Source organism: Triticum dicoccoides, chromosome 4B, assembly GCF_002162155.2.
Source record: "Triticum dicoccoides isolate Atlit2015 ecotype Zavitan chromosome 4B, WEW_v2.0, whole genome shotgun sequence".
Taxonomy (NCBI): Eukaryota; Viridiplantae; Streptophyta; class Magnoliopsida; order Poales; family Poaceae; genus Triticum; species Triticum dicoccoides.
Window position 1 is genome coordinate 675,184,527 of NC_041387.1, and position 22,650 is coordinate 675,207,176.

General features: G+C 43.2%; 1 protein-coding gene across 1 annotated transcript in view; it reads left to right on the top strand.

Annotated features, from left to right (window-relative positions):
• LOC119293070 (malate dehydrogenase [NADP], chloroplastic-like) overlaps positions 1-22,213 on the top strand; it is a 27,933-nt gene extending 5,720 nt beyond the window's left edge. The window contains exons 3-12 of the mRNA XM_037571663.1: positions 19,925-20,106; positions 20,423-20,493; positions 20,577-20,667; positions 21,171-21,245; positions 21,315-21,416; positions 21,507-21,629; positions 21,709-21,777; positions 21,863-21,931; positions 22,036-22,089; positions 22,166-22,213. Coding sequence (XP_037427560.1) covers positions 19,925-20,106; positions 20,423-20,493; positions 20,577-20,667; positions 21,171-21,245; positions 21,315-21,416; positions 21,507-21,629; positions 21,709-21,777; positions 21,863-21,931; positions 22,036-22,089; positions 22,166-22,213 — 884 coding nt within the window. The remainder of the gene's footprint in view (positions 1-19,924; positions 20,107-20,422; positions 20,494-20,576; positions 20,668-21,170; positions 21,246-21,314; positions 21,417-21,506; positions 21,630-21,708; positions 21,778-21,862; positions 21,932-22,035; positions 22,090-22,165) is intronic.
• Positions 22,214-22,650: the final 437 nt, after the last annotated feature.

Genomic DNA, 22,650 nt, shown 5'->3' on the forward strand with positions numbered 1-22,650 from the left:
TGTGCCAAAACTGAGGTGATTTGGAGGTGGTCGAAAAAATGCCCGCATTCCCGGAGGGACCATTTAACTTGAGCCATTTTTTGAAAAAACGTGAATTTTTCCACCACCTCCAAATCACCCAAATTTTCTTGTACATGGTCACCCACATGTGCAAAACATGTGTATGCAAGAAAATTTTGAAAAAAATATATTTTACAATGCCCCCTTGAGGCATAGATCGATGTTTTCAGCAGTCAGTCTAGAGGGCATTATAAATTCAAAAAAAAATAAAAAAAATACAAAAACTTGGAAACCTAGTTTTGTTTGTGGAAGAGATCATGTGTGCCAAAACTGAGGTGATTTGGAGGTGGTTGGAAAAATGCACATTTCTGATATTTTCACAGGTTACAAAATATATTATTGGACAGAATATAGACAGCACCACACAGCAACATCACATTCATCCAGTACAATAGAAGATAGCTCTCCGAATACAATTCATCATATTACTCTCCGAATTCAAAAGACCGAACAAAGATAGAACATTACAAGTCTCGAGACCGCGAGTAGCGAGTTTGTCTTCATATTACCAGTCAATATCGATCATCTAAACTACCATCACATAGAAGAGAGTTGCGGTCATCACGATGAGCATCATCGCGATGAAACTGGTCTTCATCCGGTTCCTCCAACGCTCCCTCCTCTCTCCCGCTAGATAGCGGGCGTATCTAGATTCCGCCTCCGCCCTAGTGGTGTACCCTTTGTAACTGTTACCGCTGAAACGGTGAACCTGTCTCCGACACTCCTCCCAGTCGTCATAGACTCCGGGAACCTTACCCTTGTACACGACATACGACGGCATCTCTATGCACAAGCCAAACAACAGACAATACATAAGCAATAAATAAGTATGCAACAAAAGGATCGGAAGAGAAAAGCAAGACATTAATAGCACAATTCATGGTCCTAGTAATAAATAGCATCGATTACATCTAAGTTTAACGACTGTCCAAACCAAAGAGACATACAATTCATTAAAGTTTAATTACAACATGAGCCAATCAATGTTTCAGAACTACACATAGCATCACTACTTTCGACTCGACTCATGGGACCGGAGCGTGGATGAAGCCGCCGTCTGTCTTGATGGTCATGAAATTGCGGGCGTTGTCAGCCTGCATTTGTAGCGTTGTGTCTATCTCACTACACAGAACACGGAATGTTAGAAGAAATAAAGAACGATCGATGGATGCATTTTTTGTTGTTTTGGTGCTGTTTTCGTGCCATTTAGGATGGCTGCAGTGACTTTTTGGTGCCATTTTTGATCTCTTAATATGGTTGCAGTGAGAGCAAAATATGGCTGTTATTTTTTTTTGTTTCAGAAACAGGACAAACCAAAGGGCCCACGTCTCCCCTCCAGATTTTTCGAGGGCCAAAGGGCAGGATGTTTGAGTTTTCGAGGCAACTCCCCACGCCTCCCTTCCACTGGCAACTCCCCACGACTCCCCTCCACTGGCAACTCCCCACGACGCAGGGAACTCCCCTCCTATTCCATTGCCGCTCAATCTGCCTCCCTCTGCCTCCCTCCTCATTCCATTGCCGCTCCATCTTCCTCCCTCTGCCTCCACCATCAAGCAACTCCCCTCTGCCTCCACCATCGCTGGCCAGGAGGGCAATGGCGGAGGAATCGTGGAGCAACTCCCCTCCATCTGCCAAGAGAATGGCGGAGGCATCGTGGAGCAACTCCCCTCCGTCTGCCAAGCATCACCAAGGTGAGGCGTCTGGCCAGGAGCCGCTGGTGGTCAACGACGCCGTTCCGGTCCCCAGGCAGAAGCAGGACTACACCGTACCGCTCATGGTTGATATCCACCTGAAGAAGGAGAAGCTGGATGTCGTATGCACCAGCAATCCAAACGAAGCCGACAAGAGGATCCGCGAGATCAGGAGGAGGCTCGGCGGCATGCTTTCTCGGTCGATCGCCGTTGATGTCGAGTATACGAGGGAAGATGAACCTCCGCAAAAGGCTGCAGTTCTATAGTTATGCATGGAGGATCTCGTCCTGGTATACCACATCACCGTGGCAACCAAATGGTAAAAACATCCAGTTCTAAAGTTTCTGAAGTTCTGACGTTTCTGTCTAATTAGTAGTTTCTGAAGTTTCTGAAGTAGACGCAATAGTTCTGTAGTTCTGAAGTAGATGCAATACTAGTTCTGAAGTTTTGAAGTTTCTGTCTAATTAGTAGTTTCTGTAGTTTCTGAAGTTTCTGAAGTAGATGCAATAGTTCTGAAGTTCTGAAGTAGATGCAATACTAGTTCTGAAGTTCTGAAGTTTCTGTCTAATTAGTAGTTTCTGAAGTTTCTCAAGTAGATGCAATAGTTCTGAAGTTTCTGAAGTTTCTCAAGTAGATGCAATAGTTCTGAAGTTCTGAAGTAGATGCACTACTAGTTCTGAAGTTCTGGAGTAGATGCAATACTAGTTCTGAATTTTATGTCTAATTAGTAGTTTCTGAAGTTTTTGAAGTAGATGAATTTGATGCACCAGATTAATTTGATGCAGGCCCAAGGAACTCCGCCCGCTCCTGCAGGAGAAGAAGCTGTACACCTTTGTTGGCTTCTCCATTGAAGGTGACAAGGAGAAGCTGAAATTGTCTGGTTTGGAGATCAACCCCGACAAGTACGTCAACATACAGCGCAAATGGAGAGTTCCAAAAAATGGAAAGAAGTGGCAGGCTTTGGCTGAGTTTGCAGCCAGCCTCATCCACCCATCGTACAAGGAAATGAAGAAGAAGATCAACAAGGAATTCGACCACAAACTATGGGGGGACAGCCCACTGCCAAACAACCTCATCGAGTACGCAGCGAAAGATGCGTACGTCACCTACAAGGCATGGAAGAAAATCGAAATCGTCAAAGAAGGTTTGGAGTACTGGCAAGAGGCGGAGGATCATTGGGATGACCCCTACTACTGGGGATATTGAGTTGTTTGTGGTATTATGTGTCTCAGTTTGCAGTTATGTGGTTGAACAAGTTTGCTTTTGTAATGCTGAACAAGTTAGCTTTTTTTATGTTGAACAAGTTTGCTTTTGTAATGATGAACAAGTTTGCTTTTGTTATGTAGTTATGTGATTGTTATGATGCTGGTGCAGAACACTTATGGTTGTGATGTGATGCAAAATCCTTCAACTTTTGGTGATCATTTAGTTCAAGATTTGGTCAGATCGTACAGAATGTTGTCTAGAAGTTTTTGTGATCATTTAGTAGTTTTTTTATACAGAAGCCTTTCACTATAACTGAAAAAGCTGAAGTTCTCAGCATGAAGAATCACACAACACAGCACCTACATTATGATGATACACTATCAACTGCAGACCTGAATGCATCCAATTCGTCCTTTCCCAAGCAGTGATGGTAACTGAAAGTATAACAACTAAAAATGCAGCTCTACTGTATGTGTCCAATAGTGCCATCATAACAGAACTTTGAAAAGTCCTATATTATACAGTAGCAAGCATCACAAGTTTCAGATGGTTTTCTAGCAAGAATTTTCCAGAAAAGTGGATTGGTGGCACAAAATTGCTACACTCAGTCGATCTACCTAGCATTATCAGCATGGATACCATTGAGACGTCAACAGAAACTGGGGTACCTGCGCTGTCCTGCGGTGGTTGAGGAGATGGATCCGGCCGATCCCGTTGGGGGGCGCGGGGGCGGCGGGGGTGGAGTCGCTGACGGAGTGCAGGGGCAACGGACAGAGGGGGACGAGTGGGGGATCTGGTGATGGATGGAGGGAGGCCACAGCGCGAGGGGAATAGGTGGAGTGGGGGAGGGTTCTAATGGCCTACTTCGGATGGGCCTAATTCGGATGGGCCGTCTCGTTGTCTGCGCCTAAGGCATGCATGCATGGGAATGGCGGCGACGTGGGTTTGCATGCGCGGGTGGCGGATGTGAACTTTATCTATCCGAAATATGTTATGATTTCTACCCGAAAACAAGCTCGCGTGCGACGCTCTCCCGTGCGGCGCACGCTTCTCGCGTGATACGCGATTCCGATGCGACTGCGTGCCAAGTTTTATAGATGGGAACTTCTTTAGACACAATGCCATCTCAAAAACAACTCAGAAACAACTGTATGATTGATCATAAAACACATGCATTGTTGTTCAAAGAACTGTATCATGAATAAATTGTACCATAATTGCGAACATAGTGTGAAACAGAAAACAAAAGGTTTGTTTGCAACTAAATAATCCTGGTTTGAAGCTTAAACTGGTTGAAAAACAATTGAGCCTACTCCATATTGTCTTCTGCACTGCCAAAATCCAGTGACCTCTTGCGTTGCATCGTTGGAGATTGCGTCGGGCTTGGCGACGACCCATGGGCTTCAATCTTTTTCTCTTTAACATCAATGTAACCATACAACTTAAGTTGTTCTTGGTCTTTCTCTGCCAACTCTCTAGCAAGACCCTCCATTTCTTGGATTCTCGCTTCCTGTAGAAAACCATAGGAATTGTATTAGGAAGAACTCAAAAAAGACATAGCCATAAACTAGATGCATGAAACATGTAAAATTTGAACCTCGGAATCAATGTCATCCTCGGGAAAACAACCCGTAGTTCTATTGTACACAATGTGCAGGTGACATGCCTTGCTGCCATTCAGATCAGAAAGCATTTTTTGTACATCATCTGGTCCTGCAATCAAGAACATTCCTTCTGGCAGCTTGCACACAGACCCGGGTAAGAAGTAGTACAGTTCTGCTCCCAGTTTGCAACCAAAACTATCTCTCATTTCACTCATAATGAGATCATAGGTCACTTTGGTGGGTTCAAAAATTCTGACTTCTGCCGGGAGTTCATCAAAGTATGCTCTCGGGACATGTGACATCTCATCATCCCTACTAACAAAAAATTCCATGACCAGCACCTAGTATCTCACATCAGAGTTAATACATTCAATGAGTAAAGGGCCAAACATAACTTTTATGTGCATAGCAACATTGCGGCGTTGTTACCTGCTTTTGTGGAATGTATCCTTCATGTGGAGTGACTGGGGATTGTGCCATCTCAAACCTTCTCACCTTATTATGTTGAATGTATCCTTCATGTGGTGTGACTGGGGACTCTGCCATCACAGGTTTCTTATCCTGCGTATGAAACGTCGATAGTGGGTTTACACACAAGTTTTGAAAGGTCATACCATATCTTGGGTATGCATCGTTGCGAGGTACTTACAAGGGGAGAATTGACGATATGTTGTTGGGGTGGACTGATGTGGCATTGAACAGGTGACTCTATTGCAATGTCTCGAGTGAATGGCGACTGTGCTGTCTCATGATGCTTAGCCTACATACAATCGCCGACATAAGGTTGCCACAAATTGAAGATGTTTGTATCATAGAATACGTAGGTCCTTAATATATAGAATCGGTGCGAGATACTTACAGGGGGAGAATAATTGAAGACATGTTGTCGGGGTGGCCGTGAGATCGCACGGTCTTCTAACATATGTCCTTCCAAGCGGACCTTCTCCAGCATGGCCTTATAATCCATGTCCGACCGCTCCTGTAGCAGCTTACTGTCCATATCCGCACGTGCCTGCAACACATAGGCATCCATCTTGACTCGCTCTGTCTGTATAATACTGTCCACAAGCTTCCGGTCCTTCTGCAACGTTTGATGCATTTCCTTGTAGCCTAAGAAAAACTTTTTTCCATGTACTCACAGTCCCTCTTATACTTTTCTTCGATCTCAAGACGCATCTTCGCCATCTTAAGGGAAAACTCCTGACGCTCCTCCTTTATCATCCTGTCCATGTATGAACATTCTTTTTCAGTTTCTTATCTACCTCAGCGCGATCCTTTTGCACCTTCAAGTTGATCTCCCGACGCGCTTCATGCAAAGACTTGTCGTACTCCGCACGGTTGTTATACGCCTCTGAGACCATGGTCCCTACAGCAACACATATACCCATAGTATGAAAACTGTATCCACACCCTCATCCACCTAATTCGAAACAATACGATCGTGAAAAAATATTCATAATCAGTTCGTACGATCAACTAGTACAAACTATCAATCAAAAAGCTCTTGCATGACATCCTGTACTCGAATCACACCAGAACTACTCAACTATGGCAAAAGCTGGATTTTCTAATCTCTTCGGAAATTACTTGTTGGTCGAATCAATGGAAAAAATAATCAGCACTGCAATCGAAGATGAGAGAAGCCGTGGAAGAGACCTTTTTAATCCGGCGTCGGCGTGGTCGCTTGAGAAGCGATGGCGCGATCCCGGCGATGGCTATGTGAGGAGAAACAAGGTAGATGGGGGTGGTTAGGATAGGGTAGATATGCGGTAGAATGGGAAGGTATATATCCGTGATTGTAGGGTTAATTAGTTATTTTGAAGTAATGCGCTTCGATGCAAGTTTTTTTTTAACGAGCGTGATCTTTTCGGGGCTTCCAAAACATGTGCACTGACCGCGGGTCGAACCACATATCACACAAGCCCGAGCCATCGCCGTGCCCGTGCCAACCCGCCGCCCACCATTCTAACTTATTGTTCTCTAAAAAAGGAAGAGCAATAAATTCAGTCCAAGAATTTCCAGATATAATTGTCAACCCATTTTCGTTGGTAATTACGAGATATGTTTGGCGCAATTAGTGGCTAACTGGGTTTTTTTAGGAATAGTAGCAAATTGGTTTGATACATGCCAAACGTTACGTTCAGATTAGTTGCATTATTTCTTTCATTTTTTACCAAAAAAATCTATACAAAGTGTTAATTGGACAATGTGAACAATGTGGCATGAAGGTTGTCGGCCCAGCCAGTGGATGGAACGGATGGTACATGTACACGCAAGTACGATCTCTGACACGCGCATTTCATCTGGTTCAGTGGATGCATGCATGCTCTATGTGGCACGAAGTTTGTCGGCCGAGCCAGTCGACGGACCAGATCGATGCTACAGGAGGGACTCCATTGTAGACCAACGCTCCATCAATGTCCGGTGTGTGTGCTACGTCCACCGTAAGACAAACATAGTTCCGTCAACCCTAAAACCCTTAAACCCTAAACCCTGATAACCCTAAACCCCCCCTCCCACTAAACCGTAAAAACATTCAAATTTTTGTCCCACATGGAAACCATTATGCATGCATTCTCTATGTGGTCATGGGATGCCATGAAATATTTTTGGGATTATACACGCAAGTACGATCTCTGACACGCGCATTTCCGGCATAGCATGTCAACACCCCGAAAGCACTAGCTGGGTTCCTCACCTGTATGAAACCAACCAAACATCGATCCGGTCCAGTGGATGGATGCATGCTCTATGTGGCACGAAGTTTGTCGGCCGAGCCAGTCAATGGACCGGATCGATGGTACCGGAGGGAATCCATTGTAGACCAACGCTCCATCAATGTTCGGTGTGTGTGCTACGTCCACCGTAAGACAAACATAGTTCCGTCAACCCTAAAACCCTTAAACCCTAAACCCTGATAACCCTAAACCCCCCCTCCCACTAAACCGTAAAAACATTCAAATTTTTGCCCCGCATGGAAACCATTATGCATGCATTCTCTATGTGGTCTCATGGGATGCCATGAAAGATTTTCGGGATTATACACGCAAGTACGATCTCTGACACGCGCATTTCCGGCCTAGCATGTCAACACCCCGAAAGCACTAGCTGGGTTCCTCACCTGTATGAAACCAACCAAACATCGATCCGGTCTAGTGGATGGATGCATGCTCTATGTGGCACGAAGTTTGTCGACCGAGCCAGTCAACGGACCGGATCGATGGTACCGGAGGGAATCCATTGTAGACCAACGCTCCATCAATGTCCGATGTGTGTGCTACGTCCACCGTAAGACAAACATAGTTCCGTCAACCCTAAAACCCTTAAACCCTAAACCCTGATAACCCTAACCCCCCCCACTAAACCGTATAAACATTCAAAATTTTGCCCAACATGGAAACCATTATGCATTCATTCTCTATGTGGTCATGGGATGCCATTAAGAAAGTTTGGGATCATTACTACATATACATGCAAGTACGTTCTCTGACACACGCATTTCCGGGCTTGCATGTAAACACTCAACCCTAAACCCTGATAACCCTAACCCCTGATAACCCTAAACCCCTAAACCCCTAAACCCTAATAACCCTAAACCCCTAAACCCTAAACCCCGTAAACCCCACACCGAGTTCACAAGATTTTCTTATTTCTTTATATCATTTATCCAAATCTCACATAACTCACGCGGCCCACCCCTCCCTAAATCCCGCGATTACAGCTCCGCATTCTAACCACCCGGGCCGTCCGCACCTCCCACGACCGCTACAAGATCAGATCGGAGACGCCGGTCGCCCACGGAATACAGGAGTCGGCGGCCACCACTCGCCGCCCACCGCCAACGTGATCTGAGGGCTCGGACGTCAGTGTTCTTCTCGCCGCCTCCTCCTCGCGTGAACGTGCCGTTTTTCCTTTGCGCCGTCGACCGCGCTATACCGGCACTTATAGTTTTCGACGCACTAACCGCCGCCATCAACTCGGTGGCACCATCTCCGAGATAAGGTATTAGCTGATTGTAACTCTTTATAATCGTTGTCCGCCGATGCTTTAGTTGTTGAACCCTCATAGGTTTTGCACCCAAATAGGTTATGTGCTTAAACCATAAGTGGATCATATGTTAAATGACCCAGTTAATTTTGTTAAAATTAATTCTCTGCTAATTTTGTCATACATTTTCCAATTTTGTTTAGATTAATTGAGCCTGATTTTATCATTGCATACGAGGCAGCAATGTCAGTTTCAGATACGAACCTTAATAATGGAGAAAAGCCCATCTCCGAAACTACCGATGCGGTAAGTAATTGACTATTTGTGTACAATCGTTTCATAGACATAATTCATGTGTACTCAGTTTTATTTAATGGAATGTAACAGGAACTCGCCGAAAAGCATGGTCATATGAAGTTAGTATGCTCATAGACAAGGTTCGGAAAAACCATGAAACTGTTGTCAGAAGACCACAAAAAGTACATCACATCAGAAACCAGTCTTGGCGGACTAACCCAGATGCATGAAGTGACTCTACGTCGCATAATGTTGGTTAGACTAGCCAAGAGCATAGATATGGACACGAAATCCATTACCATCGGTAAAACGCCAATTCCTATAACAAAAGAGGACGTGCAAGGTATATTTGGCATTCCGATAGAAGGGGAGGATATAGAGCCACATCTGGAAAATCAAACCGACACAAAATTGTTTACCGCCTATGCAAACAATGGGCAAATTTTGATTTCTGACCTTGAAACGGTGATCCGAGCTTCCAAAGCCCCAGACGGTGATTTCCTGAGACGGTTCATTCTGTACGCAATTGGTACTGTTCTAGCACCAACAGCACAACATTATGTGGACTCGAAACATCTCTACCTTGTTACAGATCTTGAAAACCTTCGAAAATTTAACTGGGGATGTTTCACACTTAATCACTTCTTCAAGTCCGTTCACAAGTTTAGAAATCGAGATCACGTAAATCTATAAGGAAATCTAATTCTGCTCCAGGTTAGTGCTAGATAACTACTTAATGTCCTTTAATTATTGTTCTGTTGCATATCTGTATGGTGATGAACTAATTTATTGTGTAATATTGGTACTGGGAGCACGTGCGTAGTGGCCGATTAATGTATGCTTCTAGACCCCCTCCATTGATCGCACGATGGGACGAAATGATGGCTACTATAAGAAGCGATGCTTACGAGAAAGGAGGTCTTCATAACGGGCTGGTACCTATCTACAATTGAACTTTCTATATCCGATTTTTTATTTGTTACTAATGGTTCATTATATTTTAAAAATTTAGGCTGTCATGGAAATTTGGCTCCTCAACGACCGTCCGAGAATTCTAATAATTTTCCAAGAAAAAAAGATGAACATGTGCATCAACATGATTCGTATCGAGCGCCATCATAAGGACAGCAATTTAGTAGCCAGCAAGTGTGTACTCCAAAGATTATTTGTTTTGGCAATATCACAAATAGGTGTCATGGAACCTCATTCATTTAGCTATTGTTACCAACGGGATTTTATTTTGTTTACACAGATTGAAATGGTAGTTGAAGTCATGAATGCACGCATTGCTGATCATGAAAAGAAGGTAGGCAGGAAGTTAATGGAAATTGAGCACAGATTTGATGTCAAATACCAGACTCTAGGTGAAGACTTGATCGACATGAAGACTAAAACTGACACTAATCCTAGGTTGTCGAAGGCCGAGGACGAAATTAAAGACTTAAGGAGGGAACTCCATGTATGACATACTGTGCATTTTGTATTTTTTATGAATATGTTCCTTCATGTTCATTATTGTTTGCATTGTTATAGGACTTAAAATACGAATTTACAAGGAACCGACAATCAGTGTCACAGAAAGGAGGTGTGCAGGTGATCAATATGGCCCAACATGTTAATATCTAAAAGTAACAAACTAATGATGAACTACCTTTGTTCATTGTAGGATCAAGTCAATGTGTGCAATTCATCCCTGACAGGAACTCCTAGGGCTAGCCAAGTCACGACAGGGACTTCGAGTACACCAAGTGCAAGACATGTGACGGAAAACAATGAGGAACCACAATTAACTCCGATGAAGCCTGTCTTTGGTAATGATTACAAGTTCACGCATGAGGACATAGAGACAGCCGTTTACATCCGCGGAACATACGACCCTGTTGAAATAGCTAGAATCGGAGACATTACCCTCACAGCAGAAAATCTGAAGCGAAATTTGGACGACAAATACATTTATGGTGATGTAAGCCCATTATACTCTATTCTACATCATTACTGCAACAACTGTCTTATTATTGTATGATTGAAAATTTGGCAGGTTATTATGGCATATGCTAGCATTAGCCAAATTGAGAATGATACTACCTCAATCATATCCCCTCAAGAAACTGAAAAGCTGTTACAAATGAAAGGGGTGGTTCCTGTTGGACGTGCAGCCTCATGGTTAGCTCGTGTAGCAAGAAAATTTGTAGGGCGCCGAAAGGTACACGTTTTCCACACTTTCATAGTTTACGTACACGACAACTTTCGGTTCTCAACCCAACCCGAATTTTACTGCAGGTGCATGTCCCACTGAATGTACACCAAAACCATTGGATGCTAAGATGTTTAATTTTGACAAAAAAGAAATTCAGACTCTGAACTCCATGAATTATCATTGCGACAAGACCAAGGAAGATTCTCTTGTAAGTGTTCTCTTGCTGCCTCTTTTGATCCGCATGGAACATGAGCTCCCAAAGTACCGTAACCCTATGTATAACTCATCGTACCCTAGGTGGACTCGATTCAGTTCTGCATTGACGAAGCTGTCAAGAAAGGGTTGATATCACCAGCTAAGAACATCAATTTTGCCGAATGGACCAAAAAACGCTATGAGAATATACCACAACAGACCGATGGGTACGCATGGCCTCATAAATTATTATTTGCGCACACGAATAAGATTACTGATCTTTAACTAAACATCGCAGAACTTCCTGTGCGGTTTGGACACTGCAGTACATGTTGTCATGGAACGGGGATGAAATGACCGATATTTTGAACCAGGCAATTGAATGCCTAATTTATATTTGTACTTTGTTTAGCTTGAAAGCTATGCTGACGTCATTGTCCGGTATCCAATATAGGCAAGGATAGATATTTTCAGGTGGAAAATATGTACAGCCTTACTGCATTCAGATTGCAATGCGCTTCGTCTCGAATCATATAAGTTCCCCATAACGGTTAGCGCTACATCAAGAATATATCATTTATTTCACAAGTCTCATGATTAGAACTAACGCAGCACTCTCTCTTAAACAGAAGGAAGTGTACGATGCCCAGCAAACAGTTCTACCTGATGCTTTAGAAGAGGACGTACAATTAGACAACAATCCTGATGGTTCGAACGAACCTGACACATCCAACTCCCAGAAGGATACCAGTGCACCCAACTCCCCCGAAAATGGTGCGCCCAACTCCCCCAAAAGGAAGAGAGCACGTGGACGCCCGAGAAAGCAAGTCAATCCCGAGCAAACAGCAAAAACAAAGAGTCTTAAAGAACTAAAACATAAATTTGACAGCAAGACCATAGCCAACCAAGTGTCTTCGTTACCATCACGGTCACGCAGAGAGCATAAACCAGCACCAGCTTTATTGAGCCCATTCAAACACAAATAGGTAGCATCAATTGATCATTAATTGATACATGCTTATGCTCATGCTCTACTTTTAGCATCATTTGATACACGTTTTGTTTTTCTTATCAGAAAGTGGAAATAGGTGCTTTTGGCAATCATGAGCATCCTCTACTTATTGCAATATCTAATGCATTGATACATTCTCATGCCCATGCTCTACTTTTAGCATCATTTGATACACGTTGAGTTCTTATCAGAAAGTGGAAATAGGTACTTTTGGCAATCATGAGCATCCTCTACTTATTGCAATATCTAATGCATCATCAGTACAAAGCTTGATTTGGCAATAGGTGGAATCGGCAATCATTTGCATGCTTTAATTTTGTCAAAAATTAATGCATAGTTCAGTTGTAACTGCTCATAGATATGGCAGGAACATGCTGAGTTATACACTAAACATAGTCATGCCAAGCTATAACTACCATAGTCATATTATTAGAGTTCCTAGCATGCATCACCATACGGCAGAATAACACAGCAACCATAACATAGACCACCGTACGATACTTGAGTTGGTAAGGCCTTGTACAATGCAAGGTGCTTAGGGGAGTTGCTTATAGAAATAAACCAGGCTTTTCTTAAGCACAGGTGCTTATTTGTACAGGGTAGACGCATAACTAGGCGTCTCTCCTGTACAAATATGCACCGGTGCATCAGAAAAACCCTGTTTATTTTTCTAAGCACCACCCTAAGCATCTAGCATTGCACAAGGCTTAAACATGCATCACCAAAATATTATTAACAACTAGGAACACTAAACCAGAGTAGCAGCAAATTCTTAACATAAACGGCAGATCAACCACCGCTCAGCATAGGTTCAGAGACACCATAGGACATCAGTTTTAGACTCCAACAACAAAGAAACATAGATAACATAAGAGGACACGGCGGTCCTGGGGCAGCATCAGCACTCTAGCAGCACATCACTTCTCTCCCTTCTTCAATGCATGTTGTACGGCTCATTGACTTTGACAATCTCAAGGAAGCGTGCGTAGGCAGCATGTTTAGCCAGAGTACTGGCACTACGATTCTTGCCATGTCCATTGCCAGTGCTGAAGGCATGCTGGATCATGCCATCTATGCCGCCACCGATCACCTTGCAACATAAAGGGCACCCAATCTTGCCAAAGAAACGGTACTTGATCTTCCCAGCAATCAGATGCCTCAGGGTGTACCGGCTCTTGCTGTGCCTGCTGTCCATGCTGTAGTCCACGTCGTTGTCATCCTCCTGCCAATTAGTGAATTAGTACACATAGAACAACTCAGGTGATATATTATGGTACATTGATTTTGATTACAATGTTTTGAAAGTACACATGTGAAACATGGCAACTATCTATTTGCTAGAAATAAGGCGTATGTGCACATACATAATTGAGCCAAATAAATTGACATGCACAATTATGGATGGTGGAATAGTTGCATTTATAGATTAGTGCACAAGTAGTACATAACTAACACATGAAAGACTACATGAAGTGGCTTGGTTTAATGATATTTGATACTTGTTACAGGTGTAATTCTTATTGGAATCAGAAAAATGGCTTCATTGTACTCCTCCATGTTTCACACAAGGGGGGTTTGTTCTATCTACTGGAATGAAGAAACAATTATTCTTTCTGACAGCGGCAATACTGCTTCTCCAACATTGTTAGACCCTGATAACTTTCAGAAGAAAATTGGTAAAGGAGCTATGGGGTGTCTCACTGCTCATATTGATGAGAGATGTGGCTGTGATCATCTAAATAAAATACTGTGGAAAATTGGGTAGATGAGATGTTTTGATTTTTCGGTATCCAGTGGATATGTAATGTCAGCCCATAATTATTAAGGGAGCGATCACTTCCTTTGCAAAATGGAAATCTGTATAGAATTTGCAAATGGGTCATCTATGAACATGTGTGCAAACTAATAATCTATGAACATGTGTGCAAATTAATTCATGTACATAAACTATAATGAATCAGGAACTGCAGCATTTAGTCACTGTCCTGGGGAAGCCAATGGAGAATCCTACCATATATCCATTGTTTAACCCACTTTTTTCATTAATGTATCCCTGCCATGAACATTTTCTTGTATTTGGGTTCATTACCCCACTTTTTTCATTAATGTATCCCTGCCATGAACATTTTCTTGTATTTGGGTTCATTACCCCACTTCTTTCATTAATGTATCCCTTGTGAAACTTATGCTCATCTAGTTAACAAGACTAACCCCAATGCCATGAAAAAATACCAGAGTATCTGCTGGAATCAGAATGTGAATCAGATTTAAAAATCCACATCCAACATGAAGATCTATGCTAGATCCCTACAATCCTACATACGTACAACTAGAACGCCCAAGTGAAATTGATGCTCATCTAGTTAACAAGAAAAACCCCAATGTCATGAAAAAAACTGAGCAAAAAACAGAGTACTACCTCAGATAGCTCGTCGATGGCATCCTCGTCGAAGTCGCTGCCCTTCCTGCTATCTAGGTCGAACTCCTTTATGGCGTTCTCCTCCATGAGCTCTTCGATTTTGTCATACACCTTGCGCTTACGCCTTCTCATCTCCTCCTCCTCCAGATCTTCCCCGACCTTGTGCTCGCCGACGGGTGCCTCGATGGCTGCGATGGCAGCGGGAGCAGGCACAACGGTCGCTGCACCGCCAGCTTCCGCCGCTACGGCGGACTCAGCCGCTCCACCCACGGCTGTAGCCACGGCAGCAGACTGCTCTGCTCCGATGGTTGCCTCCGGCTCGTCCGCCGCATCTTCACGCCCGTGCTTAATCGTCGGTCGAAGACAGGAGGAGGGAGGCGTAGGAAGGGAAGAGGGTGGTGACGGAGGAGGAGAGGGTGGTGAGGTGGTGAGGAAGGAAGAGAGGGTGGTATGGTTCGGGAGAGGACGAGGGTTTTCTACCCGATTTGGGGAAGAAAGGCACTGCTCCTGCCTCTTGGAGTTACCGAGAAGCCGCGGGTGCCGATTTGACTTGACACACCCACCCGGTCGTCCCCATTCCACGTGGGGACGTGGCGGTCGTGCACGCGGTCGTGCACCTCCTACGGTTTGCCATCAATTGCTATCGGTCTCACAAGTGGGTCCCCTTGTCATCCACACAACCGAGCCACCACATGTACCACATTTTTCTTTCTCCCTGTCTCGACCACTCCACATCTTTCTTTCTCCCCTTCTCGACCAGCGCTGCCGCCTCCGCCGCCATTTGCCGACGACCCCTCTCTTCGCTGCCGGTGCGCGGCGCCGCCAACTACGGCAAGTACGTCAGATCTCCACTCTTCTTCCCTTCCTCAAACGCGTCTCCCTACGGAGGCGGATCTGAGCCGATTGGTTTGGACTGAAACTTAGTTTTTGGATTGGATCTTGATTTGGTTTATATGGTTTGAGACCAAATCAATCAATTAGTTTGAGCCGCCACTACCACCTACTACTGCTTCAAATCCAAGAGGCGCAGTTGCCGGCCGGAGCTCGTCGGCTCTCTCGAGCTTTGACGCCATGTCTGATCTAGATTCATGACGTGCCCTCGCATATGGCTTTGTCCACGGTTTGAACCTTTGGAAGTTGAAAACGGTTTGGACTGGGTTGGATGACGCGCGTGTATAGTTCGGTTGGGTCTAGATTCTAAATGAAAATATCTGGATTGGTTTGGTTTTGATGTGTGCCGTGGATTGGACTGGTTTAAGTTTCGATGCCCAACTATTCCCAGGTTTAGATGAACCGGGCATTGCCATTGTCATTGCCATTGCTTTATTACATAGATGATAGAAAATAGATTGATTGGCCATTGCCAGTATAGGTTATCACTATGATTTATTATATGTATGATCTTTGTATTGTACTATGTACAATTCAACTTAGAGTTCAACATGTTCTGTGTAGAATAGAGGAAGCACAATGTGGACGCTGCAACTCACGGTGCCGGACCAGCCTTTCTACTGCCACGTTGTTCGGCATCTACTTCCAGCCTTCTTTTGTTGTTGCAGCGGTAATAATTTATATGAACCTTCTGACAGTACATTTTTTTTGTTTTTTTTGCTATTTGCACTAATGTATTGTGTCTGCTATTTGTTTTTATCTTATACAGATCGTACCATGCAATGTGAGATTGGCATTCAATGAGCTCGTCGCAGACACCGTGACCTTCGACGCTCTTGGGGGCCCATACACTATGCAGGTCGAGAAGGGGTGAAAGATAACCCAGATAGGAGGAGATGATTGGGATCGTTTCATCGCCCGCATGCGTCTTACTGGGGGTGAATTGATCAGCTTCTCCTTCAGAAGAGATAGGCCCAGGATTTCTGTTATCTATCTAAATTTCATTCCGGATAGTGAAGATGAAGTTTACGAGGACAAAGATGGTGCTGATTCAGATGATGATGAGAACCCACTTGTTGAATACCTGTATGCCCAAGGACTCAGCCTGGGCGATGAGGAAATCGGCAACCTCTGGGACATGCTTCCGCTACGTGAAGACTACCTAGGGAAGCCATTCATGACCCGCCTCACAAGGACGAATGTTAAACGGCATATCATGGTATGTTACTTAGTGTGGTAATTACATGATATGCATGCTTAGTTAGTGTAGTACTTCATATGATATGCATGTTGTAGTACTGTGATGAGAGGCGAAGTTTAGAATTCATTTAGTGAAGAATTTTATGACATGCATGTAGTGTAGTAATATGCGATGATATGCTTAGCGTACGGAGTAATCTAATGATATGCCTAATTACTGTAGTAATTTGATGCTTGGCGTATAGTGTAGTGATGTGATGATATATATGCTCAGTATTGAATCCAATGATATATGTGTCTTGAAGTGTATGCTTTGTTAATAATTGCACGTGACATGATCATATATTATGTCAACTGTTTTCAGAAATTACCTAAGAGGTTACTTGATAGCTGTGGCATCGACCCGGGCGAAGAAGGCATGGCTGCTGGACTACGCCTTACCAGAACGGGCTCCATCACCAGCTGTGCCTATGCAGTGGACACGGACGGTCGCACTGTCTTGAGCAGGGCAGGGTGGAAGAAGTTCCTTCGTGCCAAGAATCTTCGGGTAGGACAGGCCATCCTACTCACTGTTGCGAACACCCGTCGCCATGACTTGAGGATGATGATCACCATCCACCTCATTTAGAACTGGGGTGGGCCATGTATCAATGTGAAATGAACTTGTTATGTCAGCTCTTGTTTGCGAGTACTTGTCGTGTATTACCGTACCTATATCTACTCATATCTAGGTACTATTGCTTATGATGGATTGCAACTATTATTAACTGGTACCTAATGCTCTACTAGCTATGATTATTCCACTGTGTGATGTTTTATATGCTGTAGTGTGACATGGTAACTGTTATATATGGTAGAGGCTGGTCTCTAAGACCTTGTACAATGCAAGGTGCTTAGGGATGTGCTTCCACTGTGTGATATTTTGTACCTGCCAGGTTGTAGTATGAAATGCTAACTATTCTATATGGTAGTGGCTGGTCTCTAATTGAACCGACATGTTGAACTATAGTATCAATGGTAGAGGCGTTTCGTTGTGCGCCACATCTAACAGTTCACATAATTAATTATCCAAATATTAAGGTATGAAACCCTTGGTCCTACATAGCAACATTTCGTTCCAAAAATTAAGGTACTTCCACATTCAAACTAACTAATACTACAAATTCGAAGGAACTACTTAATACATTAACAGCACATAGGGAAGTAGCCCTGGTCCAACGGCTTGATAAATGACGAACAAAAACTGAAAGAAGAAGAATCAGCCAGTAGCAGCACCATCAGCCTCCCAGCCTCACAACTTCAGCTAGCCTGGTGAACTCCAGGTTTTTTTCCTGCAAAACACACATGTGATGTTGGAGGCAAGAAAATAAATATGCCAGGGGTCTTGTCATGGCATCTAATCGCACGGAATGCTAGTACAAATGATGGAGAATAAAACATCCAACATGAGCAAATTCATAGGAGTTCTAGATCCATGGATACCATCAAGAAAAAATGCTCGGTTTTAATTCAGACACAAGACTTGGTGAAAATGTGCATATCAGCAACATTGATATGTCATCTTTGCAAGCTTGGGTCAGTGACTTGTCTTGTGTTTCATGGCATGACAATAATTTTAACAATAAATAGACATGAAATTGACCCAAACTCATGTACAAAGTTATGCCATATGATGCATGAATTGATTCACACATAAATGACAAAATGCCAACTTTGTATAGAATTTGCAGTACTGAAATATTTCAGTGTGTACTGAAACTGCAGTACTGAAATAATTCAGTGTGCATCGGTGTGTACTAAAATTGTAGTAACAAAATATTTCAGTGCCTACCGGTGTGTACCGAAATATTTCAGTGTCTACCACTACAACATTACAAATTTTTCCTAGGGCAGTACCGAAATATTTCAGTGCCTACCGGTGTGTATCGAAATATTTCAGTGTCCACCACTACAACATTACAAATTTTGCCTAGGGCAGTTCCAAAATATTTCAGTGCCTACCGGTGTGTACCGAAATATTTCAGTGTCTACCACTAGAACATTACTAATTTTTCCTAGGGTTCATATGATGCCTAGGGTTCACATACATCATAATCCATCCTTCAAGTCCATGTACTCAAATATTCATGCAATTCATTGAGATTAAAATGCCATCTAGCATTCCCTCTCTGAGCTATTACGATCAGTATCACCACGATGTAAGCACGAGCAGTAGGAAGATGAGGAGTGGGGAAGCTTACTCTAAACATAGCTACCGCCGCCGTTCAGACGAGGAGAGCGGCGAGGGAAGCGTGGAGAACAGCGGGGAAGCGAGGTCGCGACCACTGTCCTCCTCATCTTGCGCTTCGGAGTCTCCGGTGACTCGGTTGGAGGCTGCACAATCTGCAACGGCACCTCGTGCACGGTGGGTTCCTGATCCAGTGGATGCTCTACCCTGGATCAGAACGCCCGCCACCTCCGCCTGGTCCACTCGATGGACGAATTGGCCTGCTCCATCGCCCAGAGGAGGATCTCGATCTTGTCAATCGGTTGTGCGGGCGGGGGGCAAAGCTTTGCCCTCTCCTTCTTCGTCATATTCTTGAGAGTGGCCATTGCCGTCCAGTTCATCTGCCTTGTGTTGTCAAACCAAGAACGGATCTCCCTCAACCTGGCCAACTTGACCTGGTCGCCGCTGGTGATCTGCACGAAGTCGGTGTTCTCGTCGCCAGCCATCAGCTCGATCTGCCGTGTAAGAGGGGGTGGGGGTGGGTGGGGGGTTGCCTGAGTGGAGCGAAGTTGCAGCGGCAAGAAGGAGGAGATGACTGAGGTGGACTTGGAGGAGAGGGAGGAGATGGCCGCCGATGAGTAATTGTGGAATGTGAATCACCATGGCGGCGGTTATGCATTCGACGAGAGGGGCGGCGCGTGCAAATTTTCCTAGGACTAAACTGCCCCTAGATTAAAACGCGTCCCCACCTTGTCACGAGTACTGGCCCCACTTGTTTTAGTACTTTCGCGTACTTTCATCGGAGTACTACCCAGTACTTCGTATTTGTCTGCCGTTAGATCGACATCAACGAACGGTTCTAAAAAAGCCCAACCACTCTAAAACTTATAATAAATGAGTAACTGAGAGAGAGCAATATCTCCCTTCTTCCTGATGCTTTCTTATCATTACAACTGTAGGTGTAGTTATGGAACTGCAGGATTCATTGTATCCATTGCTAAGGGAAGTCAGCATCGGCATAGATCCTTATGTGATCTTCGAAGATGCAGATTGGGCCCTTTTAATTGGGGCCAAACCCAGAGGACCTGGAATGGAGCGAGCTGCCATACTAGATATCAATGGTCAAATCTTTGCTGAACAGGTTTCCTTTTGCATTATTTTCCTCATTATCTGGAAGTATACTGCTGTGAAATCGTAAGAACTCTTTCTGTGTAAGAGGCAGATTATTTTACTTTGCGGTGAAGTATATCTCAAACTTTGACATTGAACTATGTGATTCCTTAGATACAAAATGTGCACCATCGTCTTGCATATTCAAGGGGACAAACAATGGGATTTCTCAGCATGAAACCTGCTAAAAAAACTTGAACAGAAATCTGATTTTAACCGATATGTGAGTACACAAATGCTCACAGAATAGTTGTGCTATTATTCGCTGAAATTTTAAATTGTCTCAGGGGAAAGCACTTAACGCTGTGGCATCCCGGAATGTGGAAGTCATAGTTGTTGGGAACCGTTGTAACACTAAGTATGGACAGCTTTTCTGGTTGCTAAGTGTGTTATTGACTTATCCTGTTATCATGTCTGACATGGGGTATATGCTTCTTGCAGTGCTTTGATATGCTTGAAAAATGCTCCTGACTTACCAGCAAAAAACTTTCATGCATTGACAAGGTTGGATGAAAATAGAGCCAGGTTTCAGGTACTTGATGTTAAATCTTCCCTCTGTTCCATAATGTAGTGCATATAGATTTTTTTTTAAAGTGTAAACTTTGACCAAATTTATAGAAAAAACTATTTATATCTACAGTACCAAATATAAAAAATAGTAAACTACATCTTATGATGGATCTAATGATATATATTTGACATTCTACTCCCTTTGTTTCTAAATATAAGACCTTTTTAGATTTCAATACGGGATACATACGGATGTATATAGATGTAGCTAAGAGTGTAGATTCACTCATTTTGATCCGTATGTAGTCCGCATTGGAATATCTAAAAAGCCATATATTTAGGAATGGAGGGAGTAGATGTAAATGTTTTCTTCACAAATTTGGTCAAAGTTTGTGAAGCTTGAGTTTTTTAAAAATCTATATGGACTACATTATGGAATGGAGGGAGTAATTATTTATGATCTGTTTCTGTTATTTTAATTCAAAAAATGACAAGACTAATCTGTCATTCACAATGTTTTTGCAGCTAGCCTTACAAGCCGGTGTATTTTATGACAAAGTAGCCAATATGACTATTTGGGGAAACCATTCAACAACACAGGTGAAAATATAAATGCAAACAACAAGGCTACTCTTTTGAGTACTGATTTGATGATTTCCACCTGAGTAGGTTCCTGATTTCTTGAATGCCAAAATTAGTGGGAGGCCAGTAAAAGAAGTTATCAAAGATACAAAGTGGCTAGAAGAGGATTTCACTATAACTGTTCAAAAGGTACATATTGCTCCACATTTATCTTCAATTTCTTTATCATTTGGGACAACCAAGAGAATATTGTGCATTCATTCATATATGGCTATGCAGCGTGGAGGTGTGCTCATCGAAAAGTGGGGCAGATCTTCAGCTGCATCAACCGCTGTTTCCATCGTTGATGCCATGAGATCCCTTGTAACTCCTTCCCCGGAAGGGGACTGGTTCTCTACAGGGGCAAGTTTTCTACTTTAGAACTGTTCATTGTTTATTTGTTTTAGTGTACCACTAAAGCAAAGGCCATGCCAAACCATAGGTTTATACGACCGGAAATCCTTATGGCATAGCAGAAGACCTCGTATTTAGCATGCCGTGTAGGTCAAATGTAAGATTTCAAACTGAAATCCCCATTACTTTTCTTCCTGACATTATACAACATCACAATTTGCACTATGACATTATTCATACAGGGTGATGGCGACTATGAACTAGTTCAAGATGTGGCAACGGATGATTTTCTCGGGGATCGGATCAAAAAGGTACTATTGAGTTGTAGGAGTAATCATTGATGATAGGAGCATAGATAGAACACACGGAATATATATAATGATTCGAGTAACCAATCTTATAAGAATTCCTTTAGAGTGAAGCGGAACTGATCGCCGAGAAAAGATGTGTTGCCCATCTTACAGAGGAGGTAAGTAATCTGCTATCGATCGTACTTGCAATCTGCCAAAGGCTACTGGTATATATATATGTTATTCTGTTATTAGAAAGGTCACAAGGTTCCCAACGGGAAGAACGATAGTTGCAAGAAATGACTGCTTCCAGGCTGCTGCAGCTATATTCTTCTGTAATAAGCACGCAGACTTTTTTTTCCATATACTAGTATTTCCAGGACAGAATGAATGTACTGGCATGCAGATTGAGAAATAAAAAGTTTTCTTTCTATCGTTTCTGTTAGTGTTTGTTTGCATGTTGTTGATTTATTAGACACCTGGCTTTTAGTCTCGGGCGCTACAAAACATATCTGTACACGGGCTTGAAATAAGTAGTATAATTCGGATATGACTGCAGTCTGTCATGAGAACCCAAATAAATTCAGTAAAATACTCAGACATTAACACATTTAGTTATATCACTAGCCCAAGTAATATACCGTCAATATCTCAAGCAGTCGAGTCATTGCCCAACTTCTGGTATCTATGATGAGTGCACACCGTATAAAAATGAAAAAATTGAGTTCATGAGATAGAAA